Source organism: Channa argus, chromosome 16 (assembly GCF_033026475.1).
Source record: "Channa argus isolate prfri chromosome 16, Channa argus male v1.0, whole genome shotgun sequence".
In the NCBI taxonomy this organism is placed as follows: Eukaryota; Metazoa; Chordata; class Actinopteri; order Anabantiformes; family Channidae; genus Channa; species Channa argus.
This window is the reverse complement of record NC_090212.1, coordinates 7502361-7527360: the sequence shown is the minus strand read 5'-3', so window position 1 is coordinate 7527360 and position 25000 is coordinate 7502361. Positions and strand designations below refer to the sequence as shown.

Below are 25000 nucleotides of genomic sequence, written 5' to 3'. Positions count from 1 at the left end.
CTTAGTTAGTTTAGTATTTTAACAGAAAGTACAATGTTGCATACTCAACTCAGATTTCCTCAAAGGTCCCTTATATTAAGAGAAACCTATGGAACACACATAATGACGATATGATTTGGCCATAAAGGATTCCACATCAACCAAAAGTGTTTTTTTAGCGGTTGAAATGTGAATACATTTTACAACCTTGTTGAAATGTCGCCATCTCCTGTCCATGATTCGTCATTACATCAACAAAACTTTGTCTAGTCAAGGTTAAAGCGGATCCTGCTTTGATTGGTGGATGCTCCCATCCCCGCAGCCTCATTGGATACCTAGATGTCAGTTCAATGACGAGTAAGGAAATGCAAGGGGGATTATAACCAACGCTACCGGTGAGAAACGTGGTTTACTGCTTGTGTATTTTAAACTTTGTGTCTGCATTGTGTTGTTTGTAGTTTCTTCGCAGTCTCTTTCGGATTTTAGAAACAGTGTTTTGGCTAAATGCAGGGCATTCCACAGCGCACTCTGCTAAATACATTTGCACTACAAGCTAACGTGAGCTTGAAATGCTAATACCTGTGTCAGTGTCACACCTCAGTGTAATGTCAACATGAACTCAAACTAAGCTTGTTCCCTGTTACAATACAGCGTGATATGCCCCTGATAATGTCACGGAAGTTGATACATTGTTGATGTGTTTTGAAGAGAGTTTTACACGTGTATAACTGGCCACCATTCGGCACGAAATACATTTACTTACTGCTAAATTACACTGACTGAAACCTCCTGGTAAAATGTGAAATATCACGCTTGTCCTCCAAATGAACAGTTGTCTTGAAATGTAGGTTCTAATGTTGGTCGTTTACTTTTCTGTTGTAACACCACTAGATGGTGCACACGGGTGTAATATTAGACACCAATAACACACAGACCTGCCAACCTTAACGGCACCGTTTACACTTCATAAATCAATACCGTGACCAGATGAAGAAGTCTTTAGAACAGATTAACAGTGATCTATTGCCGTTTTTGTTCTAGATACTATTTGTTTTCCAACACATTAATGGCAAAGTGTGTTTGAATCATGTGTGTTTGAGGGACAATTCTTAAAGGAAATTACAAAATTCATAATCATGTACCCACTGCCTAGATTTTGGTCTTGTATTTGCATTTTGAGGAAGCTGATCAATTCAGTTCTTCACCTCACTGTGTGAGTGTGTGTGTGTGTGTGTGTGTGTGCTTTTTTTTGTTGTTGTTTTTTTTAAAACAGTGTTCACCTGAACAATGGCTGCCTCAAGGAATCTGGCATCTTTCCGTCTGCCTCCATTGCCTACTGTAGGTGAGCTGATAAAGTTGTACAACCTGCGAGCTGAGAAACAGCTATCCCAGAACTTTCTTTTGGACTTGAAGCTCACAGGTTAGTCTTTCTGCTTCACTCTTTCTTTCTCTTCTGTCTGCAATGCACCAATACCTGCCATTCTTTGTTACTCTGTTTACACTGGGGACACAGAAGTGTGTTTTTTTGTAGCGCACTTGATGTCACAACTCCACGCAGTCTTGTTCGGAAGCATCGAAACCGACAGGCTTTTCTGCGTGGGAAAGGTCGAGCAGATCTCCTGCTAATGTAAATGAGCCGAGTCAGTTGTTTGCCACCTTTGCAGAGCTTGAGCCTTAATATAATTATCGGTGATGCAGTGCAGGACTGATCTGCTCTCTTGTCCTTGGACAAGGTGACTGTTATATTAATGCATAATATTTTCATCACACAGAGGCAGGTATTGCTGCAGCACTATTAATCTTAATTTAGATGACTTCAACTTTGATAAAGACTTTTGTTTAGAGAGTATTGTATAAATAATTCAAAGAACTATATATTTCACAGATTATACACAAAATGTAAGTGAAATACCTGAGGGGAGCTAAGTTCATCCATCTCCATATTTGCAGACAAAATAGTTCGTCAGTCAGGCAATTTGAGGCAGGCCCATGTGTGTGAGGTGGGTCCTGGTCCTGGGGGTCTCACCCGCTCCATTCTAAATGCTGGTGCAGCAGATCTGCTGGTGGTGGAGAAAGATGCACGCTTCATTCCTGGGCTAAAGGTAAACTAAGCAATCATATAGCAATTTGCTAAATGTTATCACATTCAGTAGGTTATTCAGCATATAAATCTCTGACATCTGACATATTTTTGGCATGAAAGCGGTTAAACCATTTTTAGCTGCAGCATTGTTAGCCTCCTGTAAAGTAACTGATGACTATGCAGTTATTTTGCCCATATTTCTCATTTAATGTTGCATCACATCCAATTCCACAGCTGCTGTCTGAGGCTGCACCAGGGAGGCTGAGGATTGTGCATGGTGACATACTCACCTACAGAATAGACAGGGGGTTCCCAGCACATATATCTAAGCGATGGGAGGAAGGTGAAAAGATTAAATTATTAGAGCTATGACTGTGGTCAGAAAGACAAAACACATTTTTGAATAAAGTGTGTCTCAATATGTGTGTGGCTCCACAGATCCACCCAACTTTCATATTATAGGGAATCTCCCATTCAGCGTCTCAACCCCTCTGATTATAAAGTGGCTAGAGAACATGGCCAACAGAACAGGCCCTTTTGTATATGGACGCACGCAACTCACACTTACTTTCCAGAAAGAGGTGGCAGAGGTGAGTGAATGCTGCTTTCACATTTCCATAAATTTGTTTGCATTGTGCTGTCTTGTTGAGGTGCCAAGAATCTAAGCATGAATATAAATTACTCTTAGATGTTTAGGCCAGTCAAGCACTGCGTGTGTGTGTGGTTTGTTTTTCTAGCTAGATTACACTTGGTCCTACTTTCTTGTCCTCTCTATCCAGAGGTTGACAGCCAGCACAGGCAGCAAACAGAGGAGTCGCCTGTCCATCATGGCTCAGTATTTATCCACAGTCCGAAACTGCTTCACCATCCCTGGACGTGCCTTCGTCCCCAAACCAGAGGTAATATGACTTAGCTGAATTGTAATGTTTAATTCAATTCTTCTTTAGTTAAATCCAATTCTGTTCTAATGGAAAACAAACAAACTGTTTTCATGGTATTGGGTAAATATGTGGGGGACTTGAATTGATTTGTGCTGACATGAGCTGTTCTCTTGCTCATTTGAAATCTTTCTCTTCTTCCTTTTCCCTGTTGTTTGCCTACACATTGAAAAATCTACATATGCAGGAAATTACTTCTGGGCTTGCACTGAAACTGAATTTTCACTTTTTGGACGCATTAAGTGAAATTAGGCAATGAGAAAGTTTAATGTTGATTTCGGTCCTCTAAACTAGTATTGGGGAAGCAGCAGATGGACCCATTACTATTTTACAGTTCCTACCCTAAGATAACCTGTGATGAGTGGAATGTCCTCACATCTCCTAATTTCTGCTCTTCATCTGGTCCCATGCTCCTGTCAGTCCCTCATCATTTCACCACCACTCATCCCTCCCTCGCTCCTCTTGCTTTAAGGCCTCATTAGGCCTGTGTTGAATCAGTGTTGTCTCTGTTCTGTCTTTGGACCCTTTTTAGGTTGTAATGATGCCTGGTGGGTATTTGAGATGTGGCACGATCACACTGTGCCTTATAATGAGGGTTTACTTCTTTTTTAGGACCAACATCTCTCTTTGCACTTTTCAGCCTACAGTGTGTGTGTGTGTGTGTGTGTGTGTGTGTTTGTGTGTGTGTCAGTGATGAAAGAAACGCATACACTCGTGTGTGTGTGTGTGTGTGTGTGTGTGTGTGTGACATGAGAATCATCAGGATTTCTGAAATAATTATTGGTAAGGATTTGTAGTAGGACTAGGAGCCACATAAAAACGTGCTGCTGCCAAATTTGAAATATTAGCATTGGTTAAAAGACAGCTCCGCTGAGATGTACATGGGATTGACTCACAACTCTTTTGAACAACTCAGGAGGTCTCTTGCATCTTTGTACAAATGAAACCATGTTTTTCTTTTCCTGAATTAAAGGATAGGTGTTAGGTGGATGTCAAAGATGGACTGTTGGTCCCTTGAAGATGTAGTAGCTCTTTAGAAGACCAGCTGTTGGTAAATATTTAATCTTCACTGTGGAGTAAAATGCAGCAGAGTGAATGGGACCATAGCTGATTGTTCATTCTCTTAGAAAATATGGCTCTCAATTATTATTTCATCACTCTCAGCTCCCTTTCTCTGCATTTTCTTTTCCTCTTGAATGTCTTCTCTTTGTGTCTATATCAGACTATAGCTTAATGGATTTCAGCATGCTCATCTGTGCTTTCAATCTGCATGTGTGTCACAGTAGCATACATAAAGAGACTAGACTCATACTACACATACATGCATTTTTGCTGCACTGCAGATGAGTCGGTGCCTCCCACGTGCCCAAACGGGCAACTATTCTCACTAAATGTTTTAATGGCCATTTGGTCAAATTGATATCATTAGGAGAGATGATGGCTGTTTGATGAACAGGTCTCTTGCTGCTAGTGTCCGATGAAAAGATCACACAGCACATGGAGTATGTTATTGCCTTCAGACCCTCTGCATTGTTCAGGCCCTTTTTTACTAGTATGTCACGTAGTAATATTCATAAAAACCTTGATGGGTCAGCATTGTTTTAATGGTGCACACCAGAGCAATTACGCACAACTGCATGAACAATAAAAACTCCCCTCCTGATTTATGGGACAACATCAAAAGCTGATTGGAGGTGGGGTGATTGAGGTGGTGCCACACAGGAATATGGACTTCTAGCTAGTGGTTTGTCCATATAGAATTCATAAATTGATAAATAAAAAAATATTGTCATAGCATAAATCCATTATTGGTAATTCGGTTTTGATACTATGGGTGTGAGACTGCTAATAGTGCTCCAGTGAACAGACAGAAGCCACTTATCTGGCCTTCCACATTCTGTCTCGTGTGTGTGTGTATTTTCCAAGGGCTGTATATGACTATGTCTCTTACCTATAGCCAATAAATCAGCCCAGTGGTATAATTGTTAGTATTATCTTGTTCTCTCTGAAATTTGTGGATCACTGATTATGTTAATGAAGAGCATACTGTGACTTGGCTTCCTTTTTGTTTGCCCTTGGCATGTCCATGTCACGTTTGATCTCTCTGTTTTTGGTGTGAGCTACTCATGCCCCTTTTAAACTGACTGTGTCAATTCTGTCATATTTTAATGAAACTAAAATATAAGTTGAAAAACATCTGAAGCCATTGACCAACCATTTAATGGCTTCAGATGTCCTCTACCCCCTCATCACCAATCGCAACTGTCCCACACTCAACTGAATAAAACAGGTGTTATATAACACATGGAAATTAGTGGAGTGTATAAAAACATTTGAAGTGGTTTAATGCTGTTCAATCAAACAGCGAACTAGAAAGAGCCACAGAAAAAGCGATTAAAATACTGAACCTTTGCCAAATAACCATGCTGAGGAAATGGCATCAATAAAAGGCAGAAGGAAGGGATAGTGCAGGTTGATTTTAAAATGTAGGAGCTGGCCGGGCTAATAGGATAACGTAAGGAGAAACATTGAAACCATTTCACATTAACAGCTGCATGGAGTCATATTGACATGGGGTGGGCGGAGAGGCGCTCTCTTCCTTGCTATTTAATCTGTCTTGTTCTTCTCACCCACATCTCTCTTGTGTCACATTGAGTGGCTGAGATTGTCCTTGAAGGTTTCTGAGAGCAGCAAATGGCTGCTTTGATGGTGTTCCCCCAGGCCTGGAAAGCCCTAGGTCTGTCCTGCTGCTGATCACACCTGCCTTCCTCTTCTTATTAGTCACTATCCTACTGCTAATTCACACGTAGATAGACAGATTGACTGATTCTTAAACTGCTTCTGTCATTCACTGTCCTCCTTAAGAAAATAAACTGGGCACAGCAAGTGCATTTATTGTCCAATATACACATTTGTAATTTAGATTCTGCTCGGGTCAGAAAGGTTTAAACCGAAAGAATATACAATGCAATACATGCTTTGTCAGGGGCAAACTGGTGCCTCTTGTGTAGAGATTCAACAGGGCTCCATAATAATAAACAATAATAAAAAAGGTAAGGAAGGAATGTAGGGACTAAAAATGATGTCCAGGGAGATGCAAACACTTAATAATAGAGCTGAAATAGTTAGAGAAAATGAGTTAAACAAAGACAATGTGAGAGGAAAAATTGAATGATGACTATCGAGAGGAAACATTGGAAACTGACTTAAATTGCAGTGCGATAAGACAAAAAAGGCAAGAAAAGATGGGAATTGAATTTTGGAGAATTAAAGTAAAATGTAATTGTAGTCAGACTGGGGAGGTTATGTAACGAAAACAAAACGAAACAAAAGCTTAAAGAGGAAGTAAACACAGCAAAGCTTCCTCCGTACGAGTACGAGGCACCTGAAGATAGATTCATGACAGAGATTGATTTTAAAGGAGAGTGAGGCATATGTCCAGCAGATGGTTGTCTAGGCCAGTCATCAGGACGCTCTGAGTGATGGCTACATCAGCCAGCAGCCACCAACTAACTGAGCCTCACAGGAGGAGAGCCCTACAGATGTTCTCCTTGTACGCAGCCGGCCACCCACAGCACAGGCCAGATGAGCGGAGCCTAAATTAAATTTGTTAATGCTGCATTGAACATCCATTATGGCTGGCACTTGTCAGGCAGAGTTTGGACTTGTGCAGTAAAACGTTCGCTCAAATATACACCTGAACTGGAGTTTTAAGCTTGGGTTTAGTAACACTTTGGTTTTCCCTAAAGCTAAGATTCCAGCTTGTGTGTCAAAATAATTTAAGCTGTGTAATTTAGAGGCCGTTTCAGTGGAGAAACTGACCCACGTTAGTCAAATCCAAAATCCATTGGCAACCTCATTAATAGATATGTTCACTGTGAGCTCAACAGTCAAATGGGCTGCATAGTTTTCTCACCTCCTGCGGCACTTCCTACAGGCAATTCATCTTGGCATATTCCTATCTTATAAATGGGGTCAAACATGGTATCAGGAGTATTGGAGAAAGTTATTTCAATGACTCGTGCCAGCAACACCTGAACGCTTGGTCTCAACACATCACAGTCCCAAGGTAAAGAACAACTAAAAATACTCTTTTCCCCCACCTTCCTCCTCCTTTACCCTTAAACAAAATGCCGAGGTTGGCAAAGTTGACTTATGAACATCTCTAGAGATCTATTGCTCCTCCTAACAAAACGCTGTGCCGGGTTCAGACAAAGTCAGGGTTCTGAGTTTAGCAAATTTAGCTGTGTTTAGTTAGTGAGCGTGCCAAGAGATAGGCTGGTATTTTAAGGAATAATGCTCAATATTACAGAAGGTCAGCTTTAAATAAAGAAGTGGTGCTATGATACACTGACACACCCTATGGGAGGCATCAGCCTAAAGGCTATTGGTTTGAAGGATGATTTGAAGGCTCTAAATTAAACTTCATGCACAGTGATTTCATGACTTCATTTCAGGCTTTCAGAGCTGTTGGAGGTGTTGGATTTAGGTTGGTGTTTTGATTAGATTTTGTGCGGGACCGAAAAATAAGGATGGGATCATGATCATCAGCTGCAGGAATAGTCAAGACAGTTGCCTGCCTCAGCATAATATTTCTGTGCTCCCATTACTATATTTTAGTACTCTGTAACACTGGACAGTAATGGGTTTCCTTAAAAGATAAAGATTGCATTAAACAGATGTATCCACACCCTTTGAATATTAGCTTCCTTAACCTCCAGCTCACCGAGTTTTTGCAGCTATGCCACTGCACCATGCTCAAGGCTGAAATATTAAAGCGCCTCTTTTGAACTGTCAGAGTGTATTGTTTTTCTACAAGCTCTCCTTTTGTCATCTCTATAGCTTTTACTGCCTTTCTCAGCAGTTTACCGTGCAGCCAAGGTCGTTGATGTTATTCCCCAGCCCCACATGGGCACCGGGACCAGAGGAGAACAGCTCCAACAAAGGAAGGTCATTCTTCCTCAGTGCTGATGACTGCATTATATCTCCAGTATGAACGTTCATGAGCATAACGGCTGTCAAAAACACAGAGCCAGACATTAAGTATGTTGACATACTAGAGCAATTTGGGCTCTCGCATTTTGAGTAATGTGGTGATTGTTAATGGAGTTTTGGTGATTAACACGCTCGGATGTGTCACGCTCTTTGTGTCTGCCAGCACCACTGGAGGAGTGCATTACTGCTTCTGGGAGCAGTCATCGGCTCATTGTCTCTCACATCCTCCCTTTTTTTTTTCCCCCCCTGTGGTTGATTTTTGGAAAGGTTACCTTGCGGTCAGGAAGGTTCAATAAAATTTGTGATTTTTGAATCATGATTAACCCTTGCCTGAAGTTGACGATCACTGTCATAGCATTAACTCAGGGTGAAAGCCTTTGTTGGAGAATGCAGGTTGAATCAGAGGAGCACATCCTATTAGCGTTTCCCCACATGAAGAGTAGTTATTTGATCTGTGCCCATGTTGCGTAACCAAGAAGGGGCAGTTGAATAAGAGAGAGCGAGCTTTGAATAATCCATGTTTGTTTTAAAAAAGCACATTCTCGCTCAGTCGGTTTTGCAGAGGCTCCAGTCAGCCATAAGAGAGACCAGATTCTATTCAAAATCTCTTGGTCTATATGTCACAGATATCAAAGTTGAAGAACATACCGTGCAGTACTGGGATTTGAAACAAGCTCTGCTAAAGCTAAATACATCGTTATGCAGAAAGTTGTGCACACTTTGATAACTCAGAGCAGAAGTCGAGGTTGCAGTAGCCTCTTTTCTTACATTTTGAAGTGCCTCTTGTTTTTGTTAGGTTTGTGTGGAAGCATTTAAGAATTTCTGACAAAGGAAAAGCTGAATTTAACATATTTCTAGAGTATTATTATTTTCTTGTTTATGCTTTAAATGTGACCAATTTCTGAATTTAATAAGTTACAGTCTAACCTCTTTTTTATTACTTTCATTATCAACATGGTTAAAATATGCCCATTTCCTAAAACCAAAGTGCTACCATCGTTTTGCTTCTCCTTCTAACCATCCAGAATCTAAAGATCTTCATATTATCACATATGACAAATGGAAATCTGCAAATAATCCCAATTAAGTAGCTGGAAGCAGTGAATTGTTGGCAGATTTGCTTTTTAGAATTTGACTTAATTGTTGGAAGTACTTGCTATTTTATTTTTCTGTTGATCAGCTGAGCAATTAAGAAGCTAGTTGTTTCAGCAGTCAGTGCTCTCTGCTGGACAATCTGTTTAAGGGGGACAGTGTTTCCACATTACCTCTCAGCAGTTTATTGTTACTTAATCAGCACATAGTGGACTATACAACAATCACTGTATGTGCCTATACATTAGCTGATTTATCAGTGTGGATTCATGGTAGTCATAAATTACAGCTGCCATCTGTTTGCCAGGTATATTAATGTCTCTCGCGCACAGCCTTTTAATATACAGTATGTTACCTTTCCTTTGTAGTCCACACCAATTAGATTTAAATGTTTAAACTAAACTAGGCAAATGGCATCCATTAGCTGTTTATGTTCCCAATATCAACTACTCTAGAGGCTGTCATTAAACTCATACCTTTGTGTCAAATAAATGGCACAGCTGAGGTAACTTCCATTCCCCTAAAGATCCCTGGGGAACTGTTATAATTTTATGATTTAATTCATATATTTCTTAATGCTGCCATCTCAGAAAAGAATGACTGGGTGTGGTATTAAAAGAAGAATCCCTTTTTTCAAAATGCATTTGCACATAGTAATGTTTTATGTATGTGTATCTCAGTTGGACTGATACTGCTGGGTGCTGCATATGAACAGCCTGCCTGCCTACACTAAGCACAGGCTGTACCATCCAACAATCTGTAGATTTGGCAGGAAGATGTAACACTATCTTCCATCCTTATCAGCCAAACGCACATAAAAGCACACAACAGATGACATAGAGTAGGCTCGTTGTTTTCACAAAATAGTTTTATTCGTAAAAAATAGAACTACTCATACAAGCACATTGAGACAACTGTATCAGAACTTGTGAACTGTTCATCATCACAAATATGCTCTGGCAAAGTAAGAAGTGCTAAAGCATCCACAAAAATAAGCTGCAGTTATCAAAATGATAATTCAGTGTCTTGGTACAGTGTATGCAGGAGAGTTATAACTCTTTAAACTTTTAGGACCTAGTCACTTTGCACTCTGGCCACTTATAAGCTAATGAAATTGCTCGCTGATGATCAAGCTGTCAAGCCACATAAAAGAAATTTCCAGCTTCTGATTCCCTGCTGACTCCTATCAGACGAAAGCCTTTTTTTTCCCAGAGTACCTGTTGTGTTATTTATTTATTTATTTGTAATGGCCCAGAAAGCTTGGGACGCTCAGCCATTTGAAACAAACTGCTGTCAAATAAAGTAACACAAGTAAAGGTGCATTGAGTAGTCTTCTTATAAAGAAGATACGTTATGAACATGTTATTGTATTTTCTCTTGAAAGAATCTGAGAGAATTCTGATTCCTCAGTAGAAACGAACAACTTAAAAGCTTAGATACTTGTGTACTGTTGTCATAGAACTATAGTGAACCAGAATTTCTGTAACAAACACATTTTTGTTCTTTTAGAAATTACCCCACGCATGTTTTCCCAATGAAACTCTCATGCCCAGTGCAGTCTTACTGTGCTTTAGGAAATGCAGAATAAAGAGGATTTAAAATAACCCTCAAAATCTGCACTGGACTATACACAAGCATCTAGCTGACTTGAGACCTAGTCTGGCAGAAAAAAATTACAAATCCATAAAACATCTGCTAATGTATAATTCATGTACAAACAACACAATAAAAAAATAAACAGAAAGAACTCCAGATAGTATTAAAACGTGTCATCATGGGACAGTTTGGCACATTCTCAAAACACATACTGTGTCAGTATTAGTTGATGACATGGCACATTCTTTATATTGTTTATTGCATTGGTATTGGTGCCTGGGCAGTAAGTTATTGTCAGGAGGCCAGTTTTGTCAGCTGAAGTCTGCTGGGCAAGATGACTAAGACAGGGTGTGGTAGAAACCTGGCCCTAGAGGGCTGCCAGAGCCAACAGTGGTGCCCACAGAGATGCCTGTGGCATGCCAGCAGCTGCCTGCAGGTGGCGAGCTGGGCTTGGCCATCTGCTCTCCCCCAGGAAGCTACATGTTTTTGAGAGAGAAGGAGGGAATTTGTGCTTCTATACATCATGCCATGGCCTGTTTCAGGCAGGAAAACAATATTCCTCTGATATGGTTTCCTCAGAAAAGAGAACTCACACTCCCAGTACATGACTGTTTAAAGCGTAACAGTGCTACTGGCATGAGTAGGTGGGAGTATTGTTTATGTGTGCCAGTAGTGTGTATGTGTGTTGGGCAGCAATGCTTTCAACATGCATCAGCATTCTCCTGTCAGCAATCATATCCATTTGACATGTGACACAAGCAGGACAGAGAAAGTGGGTAAAAAAAGATTAGACTGACAAGTAGGAACAGAGGAATGGTGGCACAGTCAAGTGGCTGCAATTTAAGACACTGAGACCTTCTGCAGGTGCAGACTGGTAGCATACGCGTACTGCTGACGCACTTAGAAAACAAGTCACATATGGAGAATGACTCAAACCTTTTTTAGCTGCCTAGGCTACCTATTTAACCCTAATTCAAGAGGCTTCTCTCTTTCTGCTGTGTTTTTGCCCGTTCACCACTGCACCATTAAGCATCTGCTCATCCCTGTGAGACTGCTTGCATGGTATAGACACCATAGCTATGTAACAGGGATGCTGCCTCATCTCACTGGCTAAGAAAAGAGATTCGAGAAAGTCATGTGAGCAGACTCTCTGATTAAGCTTATGGAGCCGTGGTGAAAGAACTTCAAATCAATGAGTGACATGCACATACCCCCTGACAAAAACAAAAAACAAAAAAACATTTGAATGCTGAATACTGTTTCCATGGCAGTGTGGTGAAGGATGACAGGAGTGAAAAGCACATGCAAAAAGCCGGTATTTCTGAGTATTTACTGTATACACAAAGACACCCAAGCATGTGTGGGTGTGCATATCTGAGGGCGTGCAGGAATGGATTGGGATGGGTAGCTGGTACTTACAGGCAAGCAGGCATTTTTTTCTGTGGAAATATGAAAACAGCATATCAGATAGTCCACTCTGCTGAGGATTGAATCTCTTTCTATCAATTTCTCTCCATCTCTCTCAAATGTCCCCCTGCAGAGAGAAGCAGGCATCTGTTTGTCTGCATTTTCTGTCTCAAATCCAGCTCAGCAGCCCACATCTACTACTCCTGACAGTCCTCTTTGAACAGTTACAGCAGGGTAATGGTTCTACAGCTTTTCAGGCACAGGCATTGTGTGGCTATGTCTCAGTCTTCTACCAGGCATTCCACTGTATTATTACACAGACAGGCTCCACACAGCATGCTTTAGAGGCAAAATATCATTCTAGTAGCTAACAAAAATATAACCATTTAATAATCAACTAATTATTCAATTCCAACTAGCATTCTAGTGGCTAAATTTACGAAAAACTACAATGGCTTGCAATAAAAGGGCTTCCACCTACTGCTCTCCGGCATTATATTGCCAGTTTTGTCAAATGGGAGTCTACCAAATGATTGTAAACAGCAGCTAAATGATTGCATTTTTTCTTTCAATTCAAACCTTTGGCAACGAAAAAAAAATCTACACAGAATCCGACCTTATTTGCTTAATCCATTCCCCAGGGAACGCTTTCTGTGATTTACTGATAGGGATGTCTGCATTTGGTTAGCGAGTGCCTTCCATTCTGCAGCACCTTATCCTGGCTCCTTACACATTCTCGCTGCTTGTTCCAAGGCGCTGCTTAGGGAATACCTCCACTGCTTGTGCTTGCAAAACAGAAAAAAAAGGAGAAGAGCAAGATAGAGGAGTAGGGAGAAATGAATTCAACATTGTTGCCCTCCTCCTTCATTTTTCTCCCACCCCCACCTGCAGTAGTGTGTAGCATAAGCTGCGATGGTTTCCCTTCAGGCTTGTCTCCCTTTAGCTGTAGCATATACAGTGTTGCTTTATTACACATAGTCCTGTAGGCTGTAGCCAGTCTTATTGTCTAGTGGGGAGAGAGAGCAGTACTGGTGCTGGAGCTCTTGCTGCTGCTGGAGCAGCTGTTGCTGCTGCTGCTGGAGAAGCAGTTTGTCAGGAGGAGGGAGCAGGACAAGGTCCTGGGGTCCATGTCTTTTCCCAGAGCAAGACATACAGAAAATGGACCCCCCAACGAAGAGGAATCCTGCCGAAACAAAGGCCACGTATACAGCACCCCCAGGCTCAAACTTATTGCTTTCGGGCACACTGGAGTCCAGAAAGTTAGTGATGACCTCATTGGTAAACCAGGAAGCAGGCACCAGACACAGAAAGCCTGCGGCGACAAAGCAGCCACCACTGGCTATTGATGCGTGCCGCTTTGAGCGTCGTCCACCTCCCCAGCGCGTGCATTTTAGTCCCAGGGATGCAAGACAGAGGCCCATGGCAGCGAGTACGCAGCACAACACCATGGTGGTGCGAGCAGTCTGCAAGTACGCAGGTAGTGAAAGCACTGAATACTTGAGTGTGCAGCTGAACATGCCTGTGCTGTACCATGTGCAGTCCATCCACAGTCCCTGCATCTGTGAGATTGCTGTAATGATGTTGGAACCCACGTCTGCACTGACCTTCCAGTTTGGCAGCAGAGTTGCCACCATTGCACCCATGATGCCCAGCAGGGCTAGGACAAATCCAAATATCTGCATGCCCGTGGATGCCATGCTCCTGTTTAAAGTCGATGATTCTGCCACCTCAGCCCTTGTCCTCACCTGGCAGCATTCACCCAGAGCCAGGCAGGCTTGTCGACCCTGCTGCCCAGCCGCCCCTCTTTCCTCCTTTTGTGGTGTACCAGCTGCCAGTCAAAACCTCGGTTCTTCAGCTCTTCAGCTGCACCACAACTGGACTGGATGAAAGAGACAGAAATGAGATTTAGAAGTGAGTGGGTCTGCTCCCTCCTCCTTTCTCCCTTCGGTAACCTCACAACCACAGACTTTTCTGTCTGAAAACAAAGGGACAGGGTGAAGCACGAGCGTTAAGAGCTAGCTCAGGCGAATATAGGTAAGCAAAACACTGGTGGTGGTTGTGCATGTGTGCATTATCTGTGAGCTGCGTTCTCCTTATTCTTAAACAGAGCTCCATAGAGATGTTATTGGAGAGTAAAATGAGTTTGTGATATGTGCAATGCTCAGGAGCTATGTGAGCTGCAGTGCCCTCACCCCACTCCAATATTTCCCACTTTGATTTTTGCGCTGGTCACCTAATAAACTGAAGCTACATTTTAACAGCCTGTGTATCATTGTATTTAGGCAAAAAAAAAAAAAAAGTGGTTATAATTTAGACAGCCGCTGAAATCAAACCTGTGAATGTGCAGTTCTTTTTCTTATTATTTTGTCGGACTTTCTTGTCGGTGGTCTATCTCGTTAAAGTAAATGGCTCTTTCCAGCGTTGAATTAATCCTTTCAAAGCTCGGTCTTATTATTTTTTCCGTTGTTTTGTGGTTCAGTGAGAAGACGCGATATTGAAATAATCTCTTACCCCGCTGGTGCAGAGCTGACGCGTCACGCTGTTCGCAGTGGTTCCTGTAAACACACAGTGACACACTGAAAGACAGTCGGACCACGGATCCATTCATGCCGTCCATTCCCTTAACAGCAGTGTACGAGGAGACATTCCGGCTCTAACGTTACAGACCTCAAAGACACGGCCGGAGCCAGAGCCGGAGAAAAAGAAAGCGTAGCTCTGTCTCTCTCTCCCTCACTATAGCCTTATGTATAACCGGTGTGTGTGTGTGTGTGGGTGTGGGTGTGTGTGTGAGAGAGAGAGCAGCGCAAGCACAATCTGCCTCCCAACCAAGTTCAAACACGGCTAACATCAACGTATATCACCCGCATCGTTTGAGTCGCTACTATAGTTTGCACTTATAATGAATTGCGTGTTACATTGAATTACTTGTTGTGACTTGTCTTGTTGTTAGCAGACAATATAACAGGATTTACCTCATAAAATCAAATTCTATTACAGCGGATAATAATCACTCGGCAAAACAATAACTTTGTGGACGAGCCAAAGTAGCTAGGTGTCACATCAAAATACACTTTTTGAGAAAGACTCATTTCTATTTCTAAACAGATAGACCCCAAATTTAATATATTCATACAAATTTAACAGGACTTAACATTTTTACGAACGTCTAATTCACTGTAACTTATCCTTATCCCTCAGAAATATCTGAATTAGGCTCCATTATCAAACTAAATCCCAGTTGGTTTCACATTATTTCAAAAGGTGGAAATGCCAAATTTTGCTATTTTAATTCATTCATTTCTATTATTATATTACTAAAACCCTACTTGCCCTGACATTACTTTTTGTATGAAAAAAAAAAATCTAAGATTTAGTCAAATTGATTAAATTAAAGCAATAATCAAAAGCTTATCCAAGCTTTTTCACCTGTTCATGGTGTTTTGCTGCCAGCTTGTAGAGAAATTTTACTTTTCAGATATTATTCAGGATGAAATAACTTTTTTTTTTTTTTTTCTGTGCAGTGTAAACTAATGAAAAACTAACTGGATGCACCCCCTTTTTGTGTTGCTAACGCAACACTATGCAATACTGCTGATGTTAAAAGATGAGAAAACCAAGGTGCAAAGTCTAGATAAGATTTACAAACAGCCCCAGTATACAATCGGGAAGGGTAATCTAATTAAGACAGAAGGAGAAAATCTGCTATCATTCCAACCAGATGAGCTGCTTTATTTATGTGTTGTTCCACACACCAGAGGCGCACATGTATTCCACCATGAAAAAACTGACCCTGGGTCATTAGCAGGAGTCTAAAACTTACAGCTGTTATCTTGTCTTTGCCTGTCTTACGTCTCTGTTCTTGTAGAGGACATACAACCAGGGAGGGAGTGGCTAGGCCGGCCTTGATTCATGAATGACAAAGGGGACAAAATGAGAGCAAGGAGAAAATTAGACTAACAGACCTGATAACCTTGGAAACACAGATGAGTGTTGCTGTTATTTTGCTGCATGGGCAAATTAGAAATAACACCCAGCTGTGTGAAATTATTTGGATACAAGCAGGTTGGTAGCAAATCCTTTGTTTAGCTATTGATCTGTTTATAATAGCCTAGTCCTCTATCCAGCCCCCCACTGGTCTGCCTGTGAACTACCCTTAAGAGACCTTTTTTCTCAAAATGAGAATCTTGCCAGCATGCAAAGATGGTATACATCATATTGGATTCAGGTCCTTAAACAGAAAGATAATTTTTTGAAACTCACTACATTGTGGCATGTGTGACCTTTCTCCTTTCCAAGCAATGAGTTCCTAAAGGCTAAAGCGGGTGTTGTACTGTGGGAGGCAAGATAAATATAAAAATAGATGATAGAAGAAATGGATAAAAAGAGATAAAAATGTGGTCGTCAAAAAAAGCAAAATGCAGTTATCATATGCCCGGTGAGTCCCGATGTGTGTTGCTGTGATGTGTAAAGTTATTGCGGGCTACTGTAAGCTAAACTCCCTCTATTTTATCACTTCACGACAGAGCTCCTAGCCTTTCTGCTGAGCCGCTCTGAGGCAGGGCTGGACCAGCCATGCTCCCCTTTTCCTTTTTACCCACATGAGGGGCTTTTATTGTTTAATTTGCATTTTTCTCTCTTGTGTCCTCCTTTGCGTAATTGGTTTTCATGTCCATCGTCTTGCAGAGATGGTTTGTTCGCACTGGAGATGCAAGGAGTTGTGTAATGGCCATGATTTCCCTGTGATGGCAGTCCTGTTGTGGGGCAGGTCCAGATCCAGTTTCACTATACATAAAATGTGTTAACCTGCTTCCAACATTATTTGTGAAATGTTGCAAAGTGAATTGCATTGACCTCATTCAAAAAGTCTCTTGTGTCTGCTCCATTGGGAGTGACTTACCGTTTTCTTAATATTGTCTTCATTTTCCTGATATTGTCTTCATTTGCTCAGGATAAAGTTCAAGCATGTGTATGACGAAAAAAGTTTTCCTAGGGAGCTGATCTGTTTCATAGTAGGTATGCTGGGCTACAAGCTCAGGAAACCAAAGCCCTTCCTTCCCAAACCCTTCAAGCAACATCAGCCTAGTGTATTCAGTGGCTTTAAGTGGTGCCTTCTCCTCTCTGAGAGGCTGTCTCCCTCCTCTGATGTGATTGAGGTTGTCTTTTTTTAAGGTATTGTCATGATTAATACAGTTCTACCCCTTTGGTTGCAGGATCTCTGTGAGCTTTTCTCTCTCGTATTCCCTGGCTGAATATAGCTTCCTTCTGACTCCTTGCTCTTTCTCAGAACCTGCCATTATGTAAGCGCAAGTGTTGGTGGTTCAGGTAGCTCAGTGGATGTTGCCCAAGGGCCCCCCTCCATCTCGTCTTGGTTACGCTTAGAGGGACATGACAAATTACTGCTCACATGGCACTGGGCAAGGACTTACCAAGAAAGACGCATCAGATGTGGAAGCACAGAGAGGGGAGCTAAAGAACAACAGCTTTGGGAAGCCCCAACACATAAAATATGATAAGGCACACATTTAATGTAAAATGCTTATAAATAGAAATTTGTATTTGTGTAAGAGCGGGTCAGAAATACTCTCAATGTGAACAGAATTGTATGAGTTGATTTTTAAATGCTTCACTGATACAGTAGTAGTATAATGCAGGTATAGGTTTGTCAGATTTGATTTAGTATACCATTTTAGGGGGAGAGGCAGGTTCAAAGTCTATGTAAATGTTTGAAGTCTTTGTTCAGAAACTCTGATCACATTAGCTGGATTGAAAGAATCAGAGCAAGAGGAATTTTCATGAGCTTGAGTATAGATCCTTACATAACAATCTAATTTAGTCCAAATTAGTGGTAATGATTCACTTGTTTTCACTGCTAAATACCACGGTTTGCTCAAGTCTACGAGGAATGATTACCATTTGAGCATGTGCGGTCTCTGTATGCTTTGTGTGTATGATTCCTTCTGTCTCCTCTAAAGAAAAGGGCAGGGGGGTGAGGGATAGGAGTCAGACTCGGGCAGAGATATTAATCTTGTCAGATAGGGCTGATAAGTCTGACTGCTACACCTGATCAGGATCTCCCCAAGCAAATGCAAAATGTTTTAGGGCGTTTGGAGGGAGGGCAGGGGGTGTGAAACTATGTTCATAGCACCCCAGAGGAGCACCCAGGTGACAACGTGTGATTTAAAATGGACTTTTACTTGCATGTTGAGGTTATCAGGGGAAGGATTAACGACAAGGAGTGGGATATATTACAGCATTGTTACCTAGTAAAGCCGTGCAGCAAGGCCATACATAAATCATAACAGCAAAGTAACATGGACAAGCTGATCTCTGAAATGCTTCTGCATGTATAGTTCTAGTATCGACGTTTTCTTTTGCTCCTCTCTTAAATCACGAAGCGCTGAATATAAATGGCCTAATTATTGCAGCAGAGAGTGAAATTAAAGGCATTCCCTTTGTATTGCTTCTTCCTAACAGATGGTGGTCTTATCTTGCATCATCAAATCACTGATAAAAGCAGTTTTCAGATCCAAATACAAAATCTTTATATGCTGATGTGACGTGGAGACATTTCTGCCACTGTTCGAAACTAAATAATGCAGCCATAGCTTCTGTTAGATGTGAGTGCACAGTAGATGCACTTACAGCTTTAAGTCCTTCCTCCCTGTTGACCAATCTAATGGTGAACCCAGAAGTTTTCCCTGTGCCATTATGGTGCATAGCCTACAGGGCTGATGAGAAAAACAGTCTTCACCACTGCCGTCCCATTAAACACTACTGCGGCAGTAGGCTCAGCAGCAGCCGGGCACCTCCAGGCTACATCGGGATCGATAGATCTGATAAGAGATAATGCTGTGCTTTACAATTGCTCCTGAACACCACTTCAGTTGTTCACAGAAAAGGAGAATCTAAACAGCTCATTAGAAATCTTTTGTGCGCCTTTTGGACCACTCTAATTTTCCACCCCCAAATTATCAACGCCAGCCCCTAGCCTAGAAAAAGTAAAAGGCAGCTGTGAATGAGAGTGAGTCACACAATCCAGGAATACAAACCTCAAGGATGCAAAAGGAGCTCCGCTGGGCATGTAGCCTCAATGGGAGGGCTTTTGAGTTAAACTATATATTCCTCATATTATGTCTATGTGTGAGCTTGACTAAGACAGGATGCATACCTGCATAGCTGCAGGTATGTGTTTTTTGCATGTTTGCCTTGACTTGTAAATATTTAAAATCTCAAATTATTTGCAATACAGATGTGTTTCTCTCAGTATATTATGGGTGTTTTTAGTATTTTGAAAAGCACTCAAAGTCAAAAAGCACTTAAGGACAATGAAATATATTGTCATTACGACTAATGCTGCTGCTGCTTTTTCCCCTCTGAGTCCCATCGTCAGTCCGCTCATCCAGTAAGAGTACAGTGCCTCTCAGGGCTCCCTCACTTCAGAAGGACCACTATTACCAACTATGGAAAGACAAACAAGGAGCTGCTCTGCTCTGCTCTGCTCTGCTGCCCACTGTCTGACTGTACGATTAGTCCACACACAGTGGTATTTCACTCTTGCTCTGTAACCCCTTGAGCTATAACTTGCAGGATTGAACATCATTTCAAAAAGAAAATCACCTCTTTTTACGCTGCAGCTTCACAAATCCAGAGATTCAGAGATATTATTTTAATATATAGTGTTTCTTTTGATTTTATCATGGGGTTCAGAAGATGATGAGAGTAGATGATCCTTTATGAGAGAACAAGCAATAGAGTAAGAAGAGAAGGGCTGAATGTGCCTAGAAGTTAAAGCAAAAGTAATCTGGGAGCGAGAGAGCTAGGCTCTGCTGAATCTGCCATGATTACTTCAACAGTGTGTCATGTCAGCTTAGAGCTGACATAGAAAGGATCAGGAGCTAGTGGAGCACTGGAGCCAAGGTCTCTGCAGTCCACCAGCGCTCTATTGTAGTTCAGTGATTCCCAAAAAGGGCCAGGGTGTTAGATGGAATTATTATAGAGTAGGTCAACTAATTTAAAAAACTGTAAAAGTCAGATTACTGAGTCAAGTGCAATATTGAACACAGTGTTTTGAGAAAGAGAAACTAGCAAGTGAGCTGGAGCATCTAGTACGTAACATAGTTGGGTTTACGTAATGGATATACGGCAGCACTAGAAACCTGAAAGTCATGACTAGACAGTTCAAATAGTAAGCTATAAGAAGACAAGAGTTTAAGAACTTAGTTGAGTTAGCTTAATTTGTGTAGTGACAATTTACAATAGAAACCATCTTAAGGCACTATACATACTAAATTTAAGAGATTTATAAGAAAATCCCAGCATGCACCTTGAGCAAGCACTAATGTGACAGTGGAGAGCAAAGACTCCCTCTTTAAAGGTAGAAACTCTGATAGAACCCGACTCTGGGTGAGCGGCCATCTGCCTCGACTGGTTGGGGTGAGTGGAAAGTGAAGAGAGAAAAGAAAAGAAGAGCAACAGACAAAAACTTGGTTGGTGGAGCCAGCAACTGCACATTAGAAAAATATAACTCTGAAGCCGGGGATACCAGTACAGAGAGGAATGCAACAGAAAGGAACTAAGTTAGATTTAGCCGTATACAAAATAAATCAGATAAACGAGTAGTTAAAGAAATTAATAGTTGAAATAAATAAACTTCTAGGTAAGTAAGGATTATATACAGCTGGAATGGCTCAACTGATTGTAATGGATGAAGGGTTGACATGTCCATTCTCTGCCCTTCCAAAGATTAGTAGTACATTTACATTTATAAAGCAAACATTATTGCTTTATATAATTAGTAATACATTTGGAACAGTATTAGGGCACCTTAAATTCATCACTCCAGACAGTAAAGTTAAGGAGACACCTGTGAAGACAATTTCTGCTGAGGTGACCTTTACAAAGCTACATTACAATGACAGGGTTGTAGCCGTGTAGTTTTTCCATTACTTTCTTTAATGATTTTTTTCCTGAAGGAGCTGAAAGCAAGTTAGTCATTGTACCTCTGACCACTGCAATCGCCTATAAAAAAGGGATGTGGGCTCTGGCTGCCCGACGTACCATCCACATATGTTTATGCTCCTTTGGTGTCACCATCAGTGAAAATGGTAGAGCTGCATAGAGACAGACAGTAGAGTGAAGAGTGCTACAGTGAGTCAGGTTGTAGGTACTAAAAAACTCAGTGCTGGTGCAGTGGCAGGAAGAGAGGCAGGAAAGAAAGAGAGAGGCTCAGTTTCTATGGTCCATCGCACAGGTGTTACTGTGGCAACTGGAATTGGCTAGCCAGCCAGCCATGCTGCGTCATCTTATTTTCTGCCTTCCCTCTTTTCTTTTATCCCAGTGTGTCCTCAACCTTTCTTTCTCTCTCGTTCTCTCTCTTTCCAGCTTTGTATCTCTTCTGCTATTTGTCATACGGTCTGTCTCTCCAGCATTTCTGCACTCTCTTTTTCTCCTCACACCTGCCTGGTCTTCCTTGCCACTTTTCCCTTCATTCCCATGAGGATTCTCATTGCAGTAGAGGTTTGAGGTCTGTGCTAACCCTGTCCTGGCTGTTTTTTTCTTGCTCTGTGTGTGTATGTATTTGTGTGTGTGTGTGTGTGTGTGTGTGTGTGAGAGTGTAGGTGGATGTGGGAGTAGTTCACTTCACCCCTCTGGTTCAGCCCCAGATCCAGCATCCGTTTAAGCTGGTGGAAAAAGTCGTCAGGAACATATTCCAATTCCGCAGGAAGCACTGCCATAGAGGAATAGAGTAAGCACTATTAAAGTTGACGTATTTCCCCTTTTCCTCTCCCCTTTTTAGTTTTTAATCTTGTCTTATGCTCATCTATCATTCTCTCTTATAAATTTTTTATTCTGTTTTCTGACAGCAGCGTCTTTATGTCATCATTAATTAGAATGGTTCCTGATTTGCTTGTCCTTTTTTGAGCGTGCCACTGTGACAAATCAAGACAACTTTCCAGGCTCTAAAACAGCAGAGCACCCTCAGAGCTCAGATGAATACCACAAGCAACTAACCCTCACACCCACACATGTGCATGCTGCCCATCGCCCCCATGCCTGTTAGAGAAGTGTATGTAGGCCTGGATAACAAAAGAACACTGCTGCTTGAAAGAGAGCAGCTATTATGAGTCACTGAGGTGGCATAGGAAGACGAGGCAGCGTATTTTATGTAACTGCTGTGGATAGACTGTACCAAATTGAAGAGGAGGCACCAGCGCTGAAGCGCATAAAAAGCATCTGTACAGCGAAGTGTGTGGAATTGGCTATTGCTCACTCACCTGCAGAGCAGGAACATAGAGGATCTTAGGCACAGTCTTTAAAAACAAATGGCAACATCACTTTATTGAATTTCTGGAGAGCTTTTTAGGGTGAGATCCAGCAAAATAAATGAAAATCGGAAATTTAAATTGTAGCTGCCTTTTTGTTGAAGATTTTTGTGTCTCCATGATTTTTTTCAGTTCTCAGTAACTGCATAGCATGGCAGTGGAACAAATTAACAATTCATGAGCAGTCCCCGCCCTTTGTGTGATTTCAATTAACTGCACAGATTTGAAATAATTGCTGAAGGATAATTTCTTTTTGTTTGAACTTTATAATGCCATTAAACTTGCATGATCATTAAGATATTAAAATGACCTGAATATGGAAATCTGTGCTATCACGCCTTCACTTTTCTATATTTGCTTCCTCAGAAAGTTGTTCCCTGAGGCGTGCCGTATTGAGCTGACACAGGAGATGATGCAGAAGGCTGATGTGGACCCCACTCTACGGCCTGCAGAGCTGACCATACCCCATATCAGAGCTTTAGTTGATGCCTACGCTCATCTCTGCACCCATGAACCCAGTCTCCTTAGCTACGAGTTTAGAGAGGAACTCGGAGTGAAGCAACTCGCCAGGAAAAGAAATGCACCAATGGACACAGCAACCGGCATGCCACCAAGTCCTGAACAACCGTGCTGAAAAAAGAAAGAAACCAAGAGGAGATAACTAATAGCCTCTGTCAGCACAGGGAGACAACAGACAGCTCTTAGCCTTGACATTTCCACCTGGCATACACATGCATTTTTCATCTTTTAAAACGTTTTTCCCTGCACCCTGGGAGCAATAGGTAGCTTGGGATACATGAAATCCTGGGACAGAAACGAAAACCATAAGGCATGTAAAGAGCCTGGACATTGTGGAGCAACTCCAAAACCCTGTTCTGGGATGGAACAACTCAGAGCAGAGTCCTATGTTTTTCTGACAATAACATGTCTTAGTTACCTAGAACAGCTCTTTAAGGGTTGCTCTTTGTCCCACTTCTTACTTCAGATGCAATTCATATAACAGCTTGTCCTCTGGGACCTGAAAGAAATGTCTCTGTTTTCAGGGTGATTTAAGGAATGGGAATAACATGGCAGCGCCATATTTGTTTTGTACTATGTGCAGGAAAGAAACAGAACTTAAAGGGAGGAGGACAATGGTAGGAATCTGTCAGCTCAAAGAAAATGTGTCTTTTTATATGTTGATATTTGAGTAAGATTATGTAATTTTGTATGTCTGCCTTCTACTGTATATGTGTAAACAGTCAGAACTAAAAACTTTTGGCTGCACAACTGCCAGATGAAATATTACATGTTCAACTAGTGACTTTAAATTAAATTGGAAATTTGTATGGTATTAATGAAGGGGCAGATGTCATAAACATTTGTTACATTTCATATGTAGAATAATGCATATCTGACATAGTCTAAATAAATCTCACGCTGGTGTTATGATTTCAGGTTTTATATCAACAAAAGTGCTGTGACATGTTTGATATTTGAATGTCTAGAACAGATTATCACCAGCAGAACATGGCAGAGCTGTTTCCTGCCAGCGTGGCAGATGGTAGGCTAGGGCTGACTTGCCAGAGGAAGAATTCTCTCCGTTTTGATGATTGGTGGGTGTTAATCCACACGAACACAATCAGGACTTCATCGGATCTACAGAGCAGATAGAAGATACATGATGCGGGTTTTGTGTTATGATTAGCTTTTATTTTTGAAAGATTTTGAGTTGTGAGAAGAGATTAGACTGTGTGAAATTAAGTCATGTGGGTTGGGGGGGGGGGGATTACTGAGGCCTAGGTTTGGGTCAGGGGTCTCCAATCCTGGTCCTTAACGCACCCTGCGCCCCTTGTTTCCCAACCTACCCACTGCTGAATATCACATGTTGGAAGATACCATTTTAGAGAAGGGTGGGTAAAAGAAAGAACAAACTAATTGGTATCTTCCAACATGCGATTGTCTGAACACACCTGATCAAGATAATAAGCAGTGATTAGTGCAGCGATGGCTACGACTGTATTCTGCTTGTTTGGACAGTTTAATTACAATTTACCACTTAACATGTCAGCTCTCTGCAGGCCAAGTGAGGTGAGTCACACACCAGCAAGTCAGGTATGAGATATCTATTTTAGAGCCGTTTAACAAAGAGATTTACGCACTACACTTCAAACTTTTTCGAATGTATCGTCTGCCACATGGGTATCTGACGTGTTTTCGAAATGGGAGAGGTGAGAAGTACTCGTTAGCCCAAAAAGTAATGGAACCTACACAATCCAATGAATATTAGGGTACACGGTGTTGAGGTAATGCTGCCGGTGTCTAGGATTGTTGGAAGATGTATAAAAACAATTTTAAGTAAAAGCTACTACCTTTTTATAAAATAATTTTTTAAAATGCCCTGATTAGAAAAGGACGCTAAAGTTAAAGCAGCCTTAAGTACAAGTGGTCAAAGTATCCAGTATCAATCTTTAACCGTAAACATTTTCTTAGGTGAACTTACACTGGAATCTTGTCTCTGCATTTGACCCGCCCCCCTGGGGGGAGCATTGGGCGGCCCCCGGGGTGCTAGCTGAGAGTGTCTCGCTCAGGGACACACTTGGTTGGAT

The 25000-nt window shown here is 41.5% G+C and overlaps 2 protein-coding genes across 4 annotated transcripts; one reads left to right on the top strand and one right to left on the bottom strand.

Moving 5' to 3' along the window:
* The first annotated feature begins 296 nt into the window (after window positions 1-296).
* Window positions 297-23843, top strand: tfb1m (transcription factor B1, mitochondrial). Its single transcript, XM_067479489.1, has 8 exons — window positions 297-374; window positions 1253-1399; window positions 1930-2081; window positions 2297-2405; window positions 2501-2652; window positions 2842-2961; window positions 21708-21835; window positions 22779-23843. The coding sequence occupies exons 2-8, from the start codon at window positions 1267-1269 to the stop codon at window positions 23044-23046; spliced, it is 1062 nt and encodes a 353-aa protein (XP_067335590.1). The 5' UTR covers window positions 297-374; window positions 1253-1266; the 3' UTR covers window positions 23047-23843.
* Window positions 12707-14862, bottom strand: cldn20 (claudin 20). 3 transcript variants are annotated; one of them, XM_067479491.1, is made up of 2 exons: window positions 14602-14862; window positions 12707-13969 (listed from the first exon to the last, which is right to left on the bottom strand). In XM_067479491.1, the coding sequence occupies exon 2, from the start codon at window positions 13785-13787 to the stop codon at window positions 13059-13061; it is 729 nt and encodes a 242-aa protein (XP_067335592.1). In that variant the 5' UTR covers window positions 13788-13969; window positions 14602-14862; the 3' UTR covers window positions 12707-13058. The 3 variants fall into 3 exon arrangements, with proteins under 3 accessions (XP_067335592.1, XP_067335594.1, XP_067335593.1); XM_067479493.1 differs by having other exon boundaries at window positions 12707-13964; XM_067479492.1 differs by lacking the exon at window positions 14602-14862 and adding an exon at window positions 14424-14595.
* Window positions 23844-25000: the final 1157 nt, after the last annotated feature.